The following is a 16,985-nucleotide window of genomic DNA, read 5'->3' on the forward strand; positions in this document are numbered from 1 at the left end:
TTCTCTGCTGGGCATTGTAAGATGTTTAGCAGCATCCCTGCCCTCTACCCACCAGATGCCAGTAGCAGCTCCTTGAGACAAAAATATCCCCAAACATTGTCAAATGTCTCCTGGGAGCACAGATGCTTCCCACTGAGAAACCCTGTGTTGGAGAAACCTATTGCAGCATTAATGGTTGAAATAATGTACCTGGGGTTTGTTAAAATAACCCAAGGAGGGTGTGGGTGGAGGTAGAGATAGAAATTCCATCATATGTTGATAACTGTTGACACTGGGTGGTGGACACCTGGGAGTTCATTATACTATTCCCAATGTTTATGTTAGAAGTGTTTCATAATAAAAAAATGTTTACAAATTGTAGTGCCACAAGAGTATTAAAATATTTGTATTTTCCCCAAAGCATCTTTAGCATATCGGGTTAAACAAGTTGTCTCTAAGTCAAAAGGTCATGAGTATAATTCATAGTAAAAAATGTGACATTGCTATAACAAAACACCTTCCATTTCCATATGCTTATTATGACAGCAAAGTTTCTCAGCAAACAGTTGTAAAAGTGGAAAATAGGAAGAGAATTGGTTCTCTGCCCTGTCTCATTCCAGCAAGAGTAATGTTTATCCAGGAGTTTCTGAAACCTTATGTATCTCTTTAGGAAACGCATTTCAAATAGCTTACTTTTAGAATTCTTTGTCAAGACAATATATTACTTTGATCAAATACACATTAAAGATAATTATGATGCATATATATTTTTCTGTATTAACAGCCTTTTATGGTCACCAGAAATAAGACAAAATTTTGTTACAAATGTGACAGGATAATCAAAACTAAGACTTATACTTAAAATATCACATTAGGATAAAATTCTGAGGGAAGTGGAATAAAAACATGAGTTTGAAGGAAAAAAGACAAGTTTCCAACTGACAAAGACCTTTGCTCATATACATACGTTTTTAAATGGATGGGGCGGTTTTCCATTCATTTCCTTCAAAAGTGAGGTCATTTTTATCTTGAAGTTTGTAATAATGGTGGCAATTACATACTTCACAATTTAAACATTTTTTAAAAATGTAGATGTCAAAGTTAAAATGGTGGAGGGAGGTAGTTTTCCCAAATTCTCCTCGGCTTTATAAGGACCTAGAGGTGAGGGCAGCACCACTGTGGCTGCCAGGAGCAGGGGGGCTCCTGGGCATTCACTCCAGGTTCCATCGCCCCTTCCTCTAGTTTCCCTTTGTTCTGGTTTCCTGATTTAACATTGCAATGCCTTCATAAGCACCTTTCTAACTCCCTTGATTTCTTTGCAGGACAATGTAGAGCCCTAAATTGTTAAAAAAAAAAACACACAAAACAGTCTGTTTCAGGTTTGAGTAACACACCTACCAGACATCCATCATCTCCATTTCCGAAGGGGAGAGCTGAGGCTCAGAGGTAACTTCCACAAGGGCCCACTGCCAGGAAAGCCCATGTTCTCACCACGTCACCCTTCCTCAGAGGGGAGTCGGGCCACTCACACAGACCATCACCTCCAGGTTTTCACTATGTTTACTTTAGAATGATTCTGTCCCCCTTATTTCATATTGTCACTTAATAGTAAACACTGCTCCAATTTTAAACTTTCATCTATTAGCCAATCAAAATCCAGTGATGTTATGCTCGTCCTCCCCACCAGCTTTTTATTTTTATTTTAGGGTGACTTTAAGGATATTACATTTAAAAAGTCTACTCACATGTTAAAATTCGCTTTAGATAATTCAGTGATTTGATAGCTGACTTGTGTTTGCTCCTTCAAAAGATTATAGAGGGTTGTTTTCAATTATTAAATCTCACTCTAGTCAACACTCTGTTTAGCAGGAACTGCTAACAATGAAACTGAGAAAAATAAACACAAACATGAACAAATGACCTTTTATTTCACAGAGATACAAAGGTAATTGTGTGGTGCAACAATCTGATGAGCAGTCCAAATTCTTGGGAGGAAGTAAATTCATGGGAAATGTCATGATGGCTGGTGGAAGAGAAGGTCAAAGGAGGAGAGAGATGAGACAGAGAATACTACAGCTAATAAATAAAAGTAGTAAGAGCTACTCGGTTTCAATGCCACTCGAGTTCATCCGGTCCTTCTCAATGCTATTAAAATAATAACTCTACATATAGTTATAATCAAAACTCCTGAAGGGCATTTTGTGCTATCCTGCATTAGAAGTTGTCAAGGGAACTATAATCCTTACAGATAACTGCAACATCACATTTTATTCAAGTTGTAAACTTGGTTCATTGTCTCTCCTGGATGTGGCCTAGGGAGCCCGACAAGCTTTTGGGAAGGGTATCCTCCTTGAAGGTAAACAGGTGGACACTTTGGCCGGTCCCAGTTTTTGAGGTGATGCTACTTATAATAGCATCTTTTTTTAATCTGAGGAAAATATTTACTAAAAAATTATCCAAAATACAACAAAAACACAAGATCCAGGGTAGTAGACACCCCTTCCATGGCCTGTGGGCTGCCTAGAGTATGTAAAGAATCATACAACTTACATTTGTACCCAAGGAACTCACTGAGTAAACAGTCTACCATGAAAAACACGTCTCCAAGACTTAGTTGTAACAGGGACACATCACATAATTTCGCATGAAAAAAACAGTTTATTGGATTTAAATATACATCGGTAAATTTCTAAATGTTAGTTTAAGTTTTATGTTTTATGATAAAACAATACTGAACCAATCAGAGAAAATGGAGGCTCAGCAGCATGATTTCAGTATATTTACCTAAACAAAAGTTTTTAAAAAATAATATGACTTTTTATCTAAGAATAAAAACCTCCTAAAAATTCAATGTTTAGAATTGAATTGTTTTTTGACTAAACCAAGAAAACTAGAGTTCATAAAATAAAAGCACAGTGTGGGCAGCAAGAGAAAAGAGAAAGAAAAGGGGAAAAACAGATTTGAATGTCACATGTAACTTTGGTCTGCTGGTTTTGTTTCTTTTTGTTTCAGTCTATTTAAGGCAGGATTATCTCTCTGCAACCCTGCAAATAAATCCTAGTGTTTTAGCTATAAGAAAGTTTTAAGGGTTCAGATATACAGATAAGCCAATTTTTAAAAACCTTTTCTTACAGTATTCTAAAGGCTTTGAAGCATTATATAAATCTTTAAAATTTCTATCACCCACATTTTAAGAAAGAAATCTGCATTTTAATAAGGCACTCTTAAGATATAAAACAGCTATGAAAAAATTACATCCTATGCTAGGCGAACCTATTCGTTTTCCACAGAGACGGTGTAGCTTGCCTTCCTGAATCTAGTCAATCCCTGTGCACCGACAGAAGCAAGCAGGAGTCCCAAACCAGGGGGACGACTCAGACCATTCTAAAGTTACCTAAATAGTTGAATTTGATCAATGGGACTCTCCCATCCACTGACAAGAGCCTTACACTAACAGAATTGTCCAAATTTAAAAACAATACCTCTGCCTTTTCTAGAAATGCTTCCTTTGAACAGAGAACAGTGACTTCTGTTAGGCTCCTGCCCATAAAGAAAATCAGAATGGAAGAGAACCAATAGCCCTGTATCCTTCCATTTCACAGATGGGGCGAAAATATAAAGAAACTTCACTTTTAAATGATAACTTAGTAACTACAGATAAACTGGGTGCTAACAGCTTCCACTTCTAAACAACAAGCATTCAACCCCCACCGTCCCTATTGCTGATTAAAACACGAAAGCTTACAATACAGTAATGCGACCTCTAAGGCCATAACCACACGGAGAGACGTTAGGCAGGTCCCACTCCTTCCTAAGGGACAGAAGAAAATGAAGGAACAAGAGGGGTCAGACTAAGCCTGAAATACGATTTCACTAGGGATAAAAGGTTACCAAGGTCCAGTCAGAGCGGGAGAAGTTAAAAATGTGGCGTTGGGAGTGTATCAAATTGAGGCACCGTTGTGGGCTGGGTCTTTGCTTCCAGTGGGTAAAGAGGGGCCCTAGGCAGGTACCCGTGAAGCGCTCTTTTCCTTTATCCTCCTGGGCTGGCAGCAAATGACCAGTTACTTCCCGTAGAACTTCTTGTTCAGAAGGAAGATCAGAAGGTTGACATTTACTTTTGCTCTATCGAATAATTTCATGACTGCAACTCCTTCATACTGTAGCTGCAGCAGGTCCTGTTCAGGAAAACATTTTGACAGTTAATCAAGTCCTTGGAACAAGAAAAGAAATGCCACAACATAGGGAGGGATCCAGAAGGAACGAAGTGTGCCACGTGTGTCAGTGAGAAATGGGTTGAGAAAAGGGTTCCCGATGATAGCACTGCTCACGGCGGCAAAGCCCCTGAGAGCTGGAGCAAAGGCGCATGCTGGTCACCAGGCTGGGAGCTAAAGAGGTCATGTGGTTCGTATCAAAATTTACACAACATGGAGAGAAAAAGCAGCGTGTTCAGTTATCACACACATCTACGCCTCTTAGTTCAGAAGTTACAATTGTGTGTCTCCAGTTTAAGTGACGGGCCAGCTTGGAGAAGGAAAAGGCATTTCGATCCCTGGTGAAATACACCGGTCACTGAAAATTAGGTGAGGACAGTAATGCTGTCTCAACAAGCCCTACTAGAGTCTTGGTGTCTGTCTCACATGACAAAGCTTGTACAATCTGAAAGCAAAGGACAGGACAGGACTACACGTTTATCAGGTGTCTGCCATGTGCCCCAGATTGTGTATGAACATCACACAGCATCTTTTTAAGTCTGACACAAATCCTATGAGGTGTGATTATCCCAGGTTTAAAGACAAGGCGCAGAGATGGTGCTGAGTCTGGATCCAACGGCAAAGCCCCCACTTTTCCCACTACCCTTCACTGTCCAGAACAAATTTAGGAAATCTGAGCGGTGTCTACCCTCAACTTTCAAAGAGTGGTGATGAGAAACCAAGAGTCAACGGGCTCGAAAGGACCCCAAAAATTCAACCAATTCATCTTTTGGAAAAATCCTAGCAGCTCCGTGAGGACCAGGACGCTGGTGCGTCACCTGTGCTAATGATACCTTGCACCTGGCCGTCATTCCAGAGTTCATGAATGTGTGCACGGATGAACACATTACCGGGGCACAATGGTCGACGCATAAGACTTTGGTGAAACTGAAGGAATAACAGGATCTTTTTGTGTAAGGACGTGAGTTAGCTGTGTGCATCACAAAATCATTTCATATTTGTTCCGCTAATGTTTTGAGAGTCTACTAGTCATTGAGAAGGAAAGCAATACTACCTGTTTGTAAAGAGTTCACAGTTTGAAGGGTGAGAGGAAAAGAAGTTGCCACCTACAGTAACTGGTTGCCTCTAATAGCTGCAGAGCAAAGAGGAAACCATCCGTGGCCAGAGGAGGCTTTAGGGGTGGTGCCACACATGAAAGGACTCAATAAATAGAGGAATAAATGGGGGAGGGAAAAGAGGGTCCTCAATTAAGGGAGAGCAGCCTGTGCAAAACCCCAAATGCGTGTTCAGAGAACGGCAGGCCCAGTGTGACAAATGAGGCATTGTGAGCAGTGAGGGGAATGAGGTGGGGACAGGCTCTGAAGCGCCACACACACGGAGCTGAGTCGTCCTCCCCACGCCCTGGCATTTGACGAGTAAAAATTAGGCATAACAATGTTCTAAAATGATTTACCGCAGCGTACTTTTTGAATTTAAAATGAGATTCAGATTAGAAAGATGCAATTTATAGACACCTTGCCCAAAATATACCTTTAAGCACGTACACGAAATTAAAATGAGATAGCGAGGTCAGGCTACTGATCGGGCTTACAATTCTGAACTGTCCAGACTTGTACTTAAGCATTTTATTCAAGTGGAAGGTATCAGCTCAATTTGGTGGCAACATTACTAAGTAGGAGCTTCAGATAACTGCCTTCTGGAGATTTCCACATCTGCAAAGGCTCTCAGCGTGCACAGACCAAAGGAGACACACAGAGATCAAACACAGCTCCTTTCCCTGCAGTTCGGCTCGCTGCTGAACGTGGATGGCTTTCCCCAGGGGCGCTCCCACCTGGACCAGCCAAGACACTGAGCTTTCGGTTCTACCTGGTGCAAACTCACCTGATAATGTAACATAAACGTCTCCATCTGAACTCCCATGAATTTGGCTTTCACTTCAAAGTCGCCAACTTCTTCTGTTGGACTGATTTCAAAGATAACATTTTTAAACCTGTTGAAACATAACATCATTACAGTGTGATTTCCATGTTCTCATATGAAAATGTCCTGTGAAATGCAGAAAGGAGATGAACAATGTCTCTAGGAGTGACAAGGGGTACAAGCTAAAGGTCAGAGGACTTCTGCAGGCGAAGCATTGGAACCGCTACCCGAAGTCCTGCCTGCTGTGGACTTGGAGAGAAGAATGGCAGCCTCTCCCAGCAGCACTTGCATTCTATGAAAGAGGAACCATTGCGGAATGTCACCAATGGCCTCCGAAGGGAAGATGTCAGAGGAATTCTCTTGGCTTTCCCTGTGGTCACTGCTGAGACGTGGATAAAAACAGAATCAAGAGCAAATTGACTGGAAAGAGAGGGAAGAAAGGGTGTATATTTGAATGCATGAATGTTTGAAAAAAAGGGGGTCAGAACAAAAAGAACCAAGAGAAGAGGTTTTCTGGAAAGAGTAGGTGCTATATAATTATAAATGCATTGAGTATCATTAGAGATAAATTGCTATCTAACATATTTAAGGTATCGCTCACTCTTAACATGTTTCATGCCTGTAAATTTTGTGGCCCCAGAAGAAGGTGGGAATATGCTGTTCTCCAAGTGCTCAAAGCATGTCACCCCAGATTTTCAGAACTCAACTGGAGCAACCTTACTGACTATGAACAGAGCTGAGAACAATGAAAAGAGGCCACTGAGAAACTAAAAGAGACATCACAAAATCCATGCACTAAAGTGCACACACTGTACTCAACATGAGACCTTCACATGTTATTTCTCACAGATATTTATTTTTTGCGATAATTTTATTTAAACTGATTTGGTTTGTTATCTCCTTTCGAAGCCCATGAAAGCAAATTAAAAAGCAGTAAGAGAGGCAAATAATGGTAGGCACTTGAACAGTAGTGGCAAATGGTGACAAAATAAGGGAAGAGATAATAAATATTATGAAACAAATTTGAAAGATGTACAAAGTGCTCAGCCAAAAAAACACCCCAAAAGACCCAGGTCCCCAATTGAAAAACTGACCAGAGAAAATACAGCAAATAAACCATGTTTTAAACACACACACACCAACCAGAATTAAAGGAAATGCAAAATTTAAAAAAGATACTATTTTTTAACTATTGCATTCAAAACCACCAAAAATTATTGTTAAATGAGGACAAAGAAGTAGTGAGATAAGTAAGCACTTTCATACATATTTCAGACACTACTGGAAAGTACTTTGGCCATATATATAAAATATGTAAAGCATATATATATATATCTATATCTATATCTATCTATCTATCTATCTATATATATAATTTTATTTTTAATTACTATGGCTGTTCTTCAAAAAATTAAAAATAGAACTATCATATGATCCAGCAATCCCACTTCTGGGTAGATTGTATATCCAAAAGAAATGAAAGCAGGATCTTGAAGAGATATTTGCACACCCATGCTCACTGCAGCATTATTCACAATAGCCAAGAGGGGGAAGCCGCCAAGTAGCCACCCATGGAGGAATGGATAAACAAAATGTGATGTATACATAAAATGGAGTACATTTGACCTTAAAAAATTAGGCAAATGGTCACATGTTACAACGTGGATGACCCATGACATCATGCTAAGGAAGATAAGCAGGTCACAAAGAGACAAGTGCTGTATGATTCCATTTAGATGAGGTGCCAGGAGGAGTCAAATTCATAGAGAAAGTAGAATGGTGGTTGCCAAGGGCTGTGGAATGGGAATGAGTTGTTTCATGTGTATAGAGTTTCAGTTTTGTAAGATGTCTTGGTTTACAAACAGAACAAATGGAAGGAATGGCTTCCTGCTTTAAAGAGGAAAAATTAAGATGGGGCCCACAGCAGGTGTGAACATGTCCTGACACAAATGTTCCACAAACAGGGAAAAGAAATACTTCCTTTTGATAATAGACAAATTAACTCTGAGCATTAGGCCTAATTCTGCATATCAATGTATATAGATAGAAAATATAACAATGACCATCCAGTTTAGAGAAAGGCAATAAGATAAAGATGTAATAAACGCAGAAATTTAAAAAAAAATCAATGTATAAAACAAAGTAAAAAAGTAAACACTCACTGATTCCCTTGTAGGTCCTCAATTTCCAGAAGAACTCCTTTTTCATGTAGTCTTGCTGCTGTATATTTCAGAGAAATCTTTTTGCTTTTCTTTCCTTTCATTTCCCTAGGCTTTTTGGAGACTCTGTAAAAATGATATCATGTCACTTTCTATAAATACCTACTTGGAGTCTGTTGGTAATTTAAGGATATGAGGTCAGAAAACAAACTTCCCATACACAAGTATAAGTAACATACCAATTCTAAAATGGCAAATAAATGTTAGGATTAGCCTAGGTTAATATCACTGCAAAACAGTGAAAACATTATTAAATTGCTTTTGCCTTTAATTTAAATTATATTTGAGGACACATCATGAATGTGACAGTATCATAATCCTTCTATGTCCCTCTCAGAACCTAAGTACCTACAAGTAAGCGTGGGCCTCCTAATGCCAGCCTGAGGGAAAGTACTGAATTCCCGGGAGTCACTCTATGCCCCTCAGCTGTGTAGGGGGGATCATATAAACAGCTCAGATAAGTAGTTTTTAAAAGAGGAATGGGAGCAAGGGAAAAGAAACAGATGGTAGAAGCTATTAGGATAACTGAGGCAAGAACTGATAGGAAAAATAGAAATGAATGAGAACCAGGGATTTGGGACTCCCGGGGAGAGGGGCTCAAGAGATGGGGTGGAAATGCTGGTAGGAGTGTAAAAGGGAATAATCCCTATGAAAGGCAACTGAAATATCTGTCCAAATTACAATTGTATAAAACTTTTGACCCAGCAACTCCACTTCTAGGAATTTATCTTAAGAAATATGCCCAGGGTGGCCGAATGGCTCAGTTGGTTAGAACATGAGCTCTGAACAACAGCGTTGCCGGTTCGATTCCCACATGGGCCAGTGATGACTGTTCCCCAAAAGTCCCCAATAAAAATAAAAATAAATTAGGGGGAAAAAAAAAAAAAAAGAAAAAGAAATACGCCCATACTTGCAAAATGACTTATGTACAAGAGGTTATTTGTTGCAGAATTTTTAATAATAAATAACTGGAAACAGTGTAAATGTCTATCAATGGAGAATTGATTGAATCAAGTGTTCTATCTACACAATGGAATACTATACAGCCATTAAGAAAGAAATGAGAACTAGTGCTATCTGCTTAAAAGGCCTACAAGCATGACGGCTCTGTGACAATGAGCACATCTAGTGCCTAGATCTTGGCTTTTAAATACCATTCTTCACTAAAAGGAACCACGAATATTTGGAGAAATAGCTAGTTTCAAGTCTAGGGAGGGGAAAGTACAAGTTTGAACCAGAAACATCTTGTGCCTTAAAGTTAGGAATTGCTCAAAGAATGAAGGGGACATGTCAAAAGGGCACCGGAGCCAGCTCTGCAAGTTGGATGAGGTGGACCTAATTTTTATCCCTTCCCACCAGCCCTGCTTTACTCCCAGAAGTCTTTTAGGGAGGGAGGGGGAGAGGGAGCAGAGAGAGAGGGAGAGGCAGAGGGGAGGGAGAGAGGAGGAGAGGCATAGAGAGAGAGGGAGAGAGAGTGTGAGTGGGCACACAGGTGGAAGAGTAAGTGAGCCAGAGAAAGGTGAGGTGATGTGACAAAATGTGAAAAACAGGTGAATTTAGGTGAAGGGTATGTGGGCGTTTACTGTTTCATTCATTTAACCTTTCTGAGGTTTGAAAATTCTTAAAATGAAGTTAGGAGTAAAAAATAAACTAACCTACAAGTAGATCGCGCACTTACCGCCTCACCTCTCTTGGGTTTCAATTCCCCTCCCTGTAAAATGGGCAAGCTGATGGCTTTCGGCCGCACCAGGAGGGCTGCATCAGACTTTCCTCAGCAGCCAGCAAAGTCGGGCTGGGACCCTGAGCACAGCAGGTGTAAGGAGATGCTAGGGACCCGGGCTGTTTATAACATTCCCTGAGTGATTCTGAGGCACAGCCAGGTTTCTGGGACCACTAGATAACCTCCATCCGTGATTAACTTCTAGGGCCAGGAAGACGTTGTGGAACAGGGGATGCTTAGAAATAAGCACCCGTGAAACCTGCCACACTGTATTTATTTACATCACATAGTGACAAATGGAACTAGGAAAGATGCAAATGATTAGAAACAAAATAAAGAACTAGTGCAATGAAAAGATCCAGTGAGTTTTAAGTAAAAATTTCCAATGTCACTTCAGTTGCCTCTACTTCATTTTCTCCTGACATGGATTCTTTAAAAAAAAAAACAAAACAAAAAAGCAATACTCACTTGCCCTTGCTGGCTAAGTTATCCAAGCAGGTTTTGATATAGCTTTTATAGTAATCCACCTGCTCTCCGTAAAAGGTGGCCTTGGAGTTCAGGGCAGCGTACGTCTGCTGCAGTTTCACCAGCTCGGCCTTTCTCCTCTGTCGGTATCTTCTCTGATTTCGAATATCCTGAGACACAATTAAGAAAATGGTGAATGTCATGTGCTTCTTAATCATTTACACCAGAACCCAGCAGAGCTTAACTGTGCCTTGCATGACCACACATTCTTAATAGGCAGCTAATGCATGTGCAATAATTAACCAAGAAATTCAGATCTCATCCATTTTTTAATTTCCCACTTGTATTTTCCAGAGGAAGGGAACTGTGTTACTTTTACAGACTTCCACTTCTTAGAATTTGTTTGCAAAGTTGGTTCAAACCTCTTACATATGTTGTCAGGAGAGGGAGAAAAAGATAAAGATTTGATGATCAACGCAATGTGAATTTGTATTTCATAGAAATCACTAAAAAGGCCTGGAAGAATTCCAAAGAGGCCAAGACAAATTTAGAGGCAGGAGGCTCTAATTAGATCCCTCGTCTTCTCCCTATTAATTCAGGCTATGGAATAAGTTACCAAAGGGCAGGCAAGGTCCTCATGTTGGAAGAGTCAGAAGCGAGTCTTCAGAGGAAAGGACACTGATTTGCCCATGAACTGAATGTATGTCTAACAAGCCTCCGAGACAGCTTTGACCATGGCTGCCATCACTACCCCAAGTACAGTACCCTGGCAATGTCGTTGATCAGCTCCTGGTATCTGTTCTTCGGGTCCACGGTCCCAAGTTCTGTCAGCTTCTTCAAGCCCGACTGGATCTTTTCCTTCTTCTCCTGAAGAGTGAGGTTGCTGTCTTCCTTAATAAATTTTGACTTTTTCATCTTGTCAGGAGTTTTGGCATCACGGATAGCACGTCTCTGCATGGCCCTCTGATGTTCTGCTTCCTACACATTAAGAGAAAGAAATTTCTGGTAAGTTCACTACACGAATCCAAAATGTGAATTTATACAGCATGTCTGCACCTGAATTTACACCGCTCTCAAACTCCATTCTGGAAACAGAGAGAACAAACCTGCGCCCTAACAACTAAGAGAGAAACTGCATGAAGCAGAGGCAGGTCTCTCTCCATCTATGAAATTGCTTCTTAGGGTTTCTCTCCTGGACTCTCAGGTACGGGAAGGAGATTGGGCTCTACTGGCTACTCCATCCATCCCTCGTTTTTCCCCTATCACATTCTAGGACACGGAAGCCACTTTATTGTATTTGAAACACAGCTCGCTGAATGTTATAACCACACCAATGCAACACCAGTGCTCAGGAAATTCTTGCCAATTCTTTTTGCCACCTTGTCCAGGCTGAATCATCTCAGGCCTTCTCTCTACCTCCAAGCACACTGCAAAGTCCAGTATCTTGAAAAGAAAAAGACCTTCCTTTGATTCTTCTATCTTTCCTAGCCAACATCCAACATCTTCCCATTATGTCCCTGGCCGGCATACCATCCACACTTGCTGTTCCATTCATTCAGCACTTTATTCTTTATTTAACTCCTTGCAAACTGGCTTCTGCATCTCCTGTTCTCATCACCACTACCATTCCCCCACCCCAAATCCAGTGCCTTTTCTTAGTTGTCACCTTGCTCATCTTCCCTGCATTTTCTTCTGGCCCTGAGCACAGGTGTGGTAGCTCCAAGTGACCCGTTATTTCTCTGTCATGTTAACTCTCAATACTTCAATGATCACCTCTGTGCTGACAGATCCTAAATCTTTGTCACTAGGGCTCCAGTGCCATATTTTGAGCTGTTTGTACTGGGATGTTTACATTTAGAGTGGCTGGAATTCCTCCCAAACTGGAGCAATTCCCTTGCCCGTGCTGCCTTTTTCTCCAAATGACATACAACGCAAAGAGCATAAACTTTGGAGTCGGACAGAACTGGATCCAGTTCTGGTTCTGCCACTATAAGTAGATGATCTTGGGCAGCTTATTTAACCTCTAAGGGTCTCAGTTAGATCATCTGTAAAAAGGATGAAAAGAGACTGTGCAGGGAATAAATGAAAGAATGACTCTTTGCCTCTTTTCTTGCCTCTCATCCACATCTCTTTGATAATCAGTCAGAGCATCTAAAAGCTGAAAATTCACTTAAAACCCTGGCTTTCAAATAGTCCTCTATGTAGCCTGAAGGGTTTCCCAACAGGGACCACCGAGTCCTAGCGGGCGGGGTCCAAGGGCCCCATTCCTGGGGCGACCAGAGTAGCTCCAATTTCACCTGCTGTATATATTGGGCTTCCAAGGAAACTGTCATTTAATGAACAGGATTCCTATGCTCAAAATCCGAAAACGACTGCCTTGATCTACTTTTCACTTTATAAATGTGAAACAGGGGCTTAAACAGGAAGAGGCTCATCCATTGCTTCCCACCACCGTGCCGCCGCCAGCCAACCGGGCCGGGACCTTATCACTCACCTGGATGAGCCTACTGCCGTCTGCTCTGAGAGCACCGGCAATTAACCCCCACATTACCCTCCTCCTCTCTCCAGTGCCAGATTCCTGTCTGAGTTTTGGGTTCTATATAATTCGTTCTCATGTTGTGTGTCTCTCTACTCACCTTCACCCACGTCTTCATTCTAGAGTCGCAGGCCCAACCGCATCATGTCGCCCCTTTCTGCTCACGTGGACTCCCCTGCCTGGTGTGCCCCTCTTGTCTCACGTCCTATCCGCTTTTTCTAAGTGTGGCTCAAGCCCCACTTTCTCCTGATGCTTTGCTGCTCATATTCTCTTGCCTGAACATCAAGCATTTCTACAGCCAATGCCACAGTTAATTTTTAATGGTTTCCTAATTGCTCCCAGTATATACGTATCACATTTCCCCAACAAGATGATGAGTTCGTTGAGTTTAGGAGTCACATTTTCTATTTCTATCTGTCAAGGCACTTAACAAAATCCTGACTATATAATATTCAATAAATTACTGGGCAGGCGCACTGGTTCTGCCTCGGGTTAAATTAAAACACATACACATACTGCATGTAAGTGCCAGGGAGCCTTGTGCCCTAAGAACATCTGCCTCCGGATTTAGGAACCAACAACTTTCTCAGTAAGCCCTAAGCACCACCATCCTCCGGCCCAGCCCTGGGTCACCGCCTCTTGTCATCTGTGTCCCTCCTCCTCGACCCTGGCACACGCTTATCATGGTGTATGGTGTATGTTAAACCCCGAAGTTTTACCTGTTCACTGGTGGCTGGTGTTTCTAGGATTTCAGTCAAAGTCTCTCCTGGCTGGAACCGGATGACATCCACAATTAAACGTTTTGTGCTGAAAGGAGATGGAGGAAGCATGTAAACATTACCAGGTGTTCTGCTTCCTCTCAAATGGAGCTAAGAAGCAGTGGTACAAACCCCACCTCCCAGAGGTCCCACTGGGCAGCTGTTGATACCAAGGCCCAGACTTATTTGAGTGGGTACCAAGGCTAGGATTTCTAAGGTCTAAATTTCACCTTAGCAAATAAGACAGTCCCGTGCAATAATACATAAGGTGACCAGAATTAAGACAGACTTACAAGGCCAGGGGACCGCTGAATTACATTTATTTCATTCTCCCACTTTCAGTACTCACTTCAGTAAGATGGTTCGAGCATCCATTTCTGCATTCTCACTCCCAGGCACATCAAACTTGTTGGTCAGTGTGAGAGACACTTCTGTCTTAGCCAGAGCCTCCTTATTTGGGTCATTTAAACTGCCAGCGCTTTCTCCTAAAGTTTTGGGAGGGTAGAAGGAATCGGTACAATAAAAAAAGGAGATATTGGAGAGGAGATATTAACACAAGTAAAAGAAAATGCAAGTCTAAGGAGATACTTGAATAAACCAACATGCACACCGTGGCGAGGACACCTCTTACCGAGAAATGAAACAAAATAAGTGCCAACTGATAAAGGCTAAGGATCCATAATAACACAATTTCACAAATGTTTGGCAAATCACATCAACACTGTGATATTACAATTCTTTCTCAAACTACTCTGTTCGCGTCCTTTATAGGACTTATAATTTCTAATTTTATGATTGTGTGTGTATGTGTGTGTGTGTGTGTATATATATATATATACATACATATATATATATGTATATACATATATATATGTATATACATATATATATATATGTATGTATATATATACATTTCAAATGATTTCTTCCACTGGACTTCAGTCCCTCACAGCCAGGGATCACATCTGTTTTCTTCCCCAAGGTCTAAGCAGAGCTCGAACAGAGCAGAAACAGAGGAGGTGACAATTACAACACTCCTTTTGCCTTCTGGGCAGTTAGGTCAGAACCTCACCTATCAGGGATTCGATGGTGGGCACCTCGCCAAGGTCGTCCAGCAGCTCGTGGATTGGATCGTTGTGCTCCGGAGCAATGGCGTCCTGATGATCCAGCAGCAGCTGTGTGGACACCCAGGGTCGGTTCATTTACACTCAGCCCACCCGCCCCTGCCCCTGCCCATGATGCCAAACACGTTAGGTGACAAGTTTGATAACGAAGCTCCCACATGCAAAGACTGACAAGCCAGTCCTCAGCAAACATAACCAAACAAACACTGTACAGTGGTACCTCGGTTTTCGAATGCAATCTGTTCTGGAACACCGTTCGAATTCTGAAACGTTTGAAAACCGAGGCATGGTTTCCCCATAGAAAGTAATGCAAAATGGATTAATCTGTTCCGGACCTTTAAAATCAACCCCTAAAACTGCAAATTTAGCATGAATTTTACTATCTAATGATACCATAGATCCATAAAATTTACGGCATTCATAAACTAAAATGTTTGTCAATGGAGACGTTTGAAAACCGAGGTCCCACTGTAATATATAAAGCATCACACCTGGCCTCTGTGGACTGACTCATGTTATGACGTACAGAGAGAAAACACTGGTACTCTCTCACCCTCACAGATATAAGGGACTTAAATGTACCATATACCCTACATCAGATGGAAGCCCACAGACTTCAATATCCCAAGTCATCACTGTGCCCTATGACCAGTTCAAATAACTCACAGTCACTTTTGCTTCATGTTTCCAGGATACAGTGTCTTTTTATTCAGAGAAAAGGGCACCTCATCAATGTTGTCATTATTTTAGGGGCACTCAAGCAAAGCCTTGAAGATGTAATTATCCCAGAAATGACAATGCCTGAAATATCATTTATTTTATACACATTTTTTTTACTTCCTGTTCTATTTGCCCCCAAAGGGGAAAAGAACGGATTTTAAATATTTGAAGGAAAAAAAGAAACACCCACAAGAAGCACTCTAAGGCAACAGAGAGGAAAAATGTGGCATTCTATTCATGTTAGAAAAATAAGTCAGAGTAAAAAGAAGTAAAAGCCAGGATAATAAGAGGGATAATACAGAGGGCCGGGGGAAAAAGAATGCACAGTGAAAACCACATTTTATCAAGTCCTTAGATCAGTCTTCACAGGGGAGGCCTGGAGCCCACAGTGAGGGTTCTGGTTCCCTGGACCTGTGCTGGGGCTCGGGAGCTGCATTTTTAACCATCAGCCCAGGTAACGCTGATGCAGGTGGATTGGAGGTCACTTTGAAAAATGTAGCAGAGATATTATTAAGAATAATAAACAAGGCAGATGTCCTGTCAGTAAGATCAAAGAAAGGTGAGCTATCTGGCTTCCGGGAGTGGTGAGCAGCAGCCAGAGAGGCCATTAAGGATAGAGAGATAAAATTAAGTAAGTAAAGAAAAATACTCACTGTGTGGGTGTTGATGATCTCACCGATGGAGATGTAGATCACCGGCTTGGTGAGGGTCACTAGGTCAGAGTACTCATCCACGTTAAATTTATCCTCAAGCTCCGGGACATCACAGGCAGCTTGGAAAAACCGTCTGGAACAAACACAAGAAGCAGACCCCAACAAGTGACACATGTGTGAGAAGGTGGCACAAGGACACCCCGCAGACCTCTGGAGCAATGCGTTCACACAGAGACCAATCCAGACACTTAGTTGTACAGAAAGCGATACATGTTCGCTATGCTGACAGCCTGGGGACATTGGTTCTAGTAACTTCTATCCTTGCCTCACATTAGCTCCACCCACAAGAACCGCCCAACCAAACACCTGCGTCGTTAGAGAACCATCTCTGTCTCTAAGCTAATGCCCTGAACTCACAGCTGAATGTTTGATTGACAAACATTAAAAGCACTCTCCAATTCTCTGGTTACAAATGATATATGCCCAATGCAGAACCATTGTTTTTATGTTAAGTACTGTCTATTTCACAGGAATTCTTTTGAATAGCTCAAAAATCCTCATCACTGCCTCCTGAAGCTCTGAGCACATCACACCCGGATCCTGCACTGTGGCAGCCCAGGGAAAGCCAGGTGTGGTTTTCCGTCTTGTCTTTACTCTCCGAGATAGAAACACACCCACAG

At 41.6% G+C, this 16,985-nt stretch overlaps 1 protein-coding gene across 1 annotated transcript in view; it reads right to left on the reverse strand.

Moving 5' to 3' along the window:
• Positions 1-1,888: 1,888 nt before the first annotated feature.
• The window catches only part of IQGAP1 (IQ motif containing GTPase activating protein 1), an 82,946-nt gene continuing 67,849 nt past the window's right edge, over positions 1,889-16,985 (reverse strand). The window contains exons 30-38 of the mRNA XM_019716106.2: positions 16,306-16,438; positions 14,881-14,983; positions 14,158-14,293; positions 13,770-13,857; positions 11,280-11,492; positions 10,518-10,684; positions 8,273-8,395; positions 6,072-6,180; positions 1,889-4,154 (exon numbers count right to left, since the gene is read on the reverse strand). Coding sequence (XP_019571665.1) covers positions 4,041-4,154; positions 6,072-6,180; positions 8,273-8,395; positions 10,518-10,684; positions 11,280-11,492; positions 13,770-13,857; positions 14,158-14,293; positions 14,881-14,983; positions 16,306-16,438 — 1,186 coding nt within the window. The 3' untranslated portion in view covers positions 1,889-4,040. The remainder of the gene's footprint in view (positions 4,155-6,071; positions 6,181-8,272; positions 8,396-10,517; positions 10,685-11,279; positions 11,493-13,769; positions 13,858-14,157; positions 14,294-14,880; positions 14,984-16,305; positions 16,439-16,985) is intronic.

Source organism: Rhinolophus sinicus, linkage group LG13, assembly GCF_036562045.2.
Source record: "Rhinolophus sinicus isolate RSC01 linkage group LG13, ASM3656204v1, whole genome shotgun sequence".
Classification (NCBI taxonomy): Eukaryota; Metazoa; Chordata; class Mammalia; order Chiroptera; family Rhinolophidae; genus Rhinolophus; species Rhinolophus sinicus.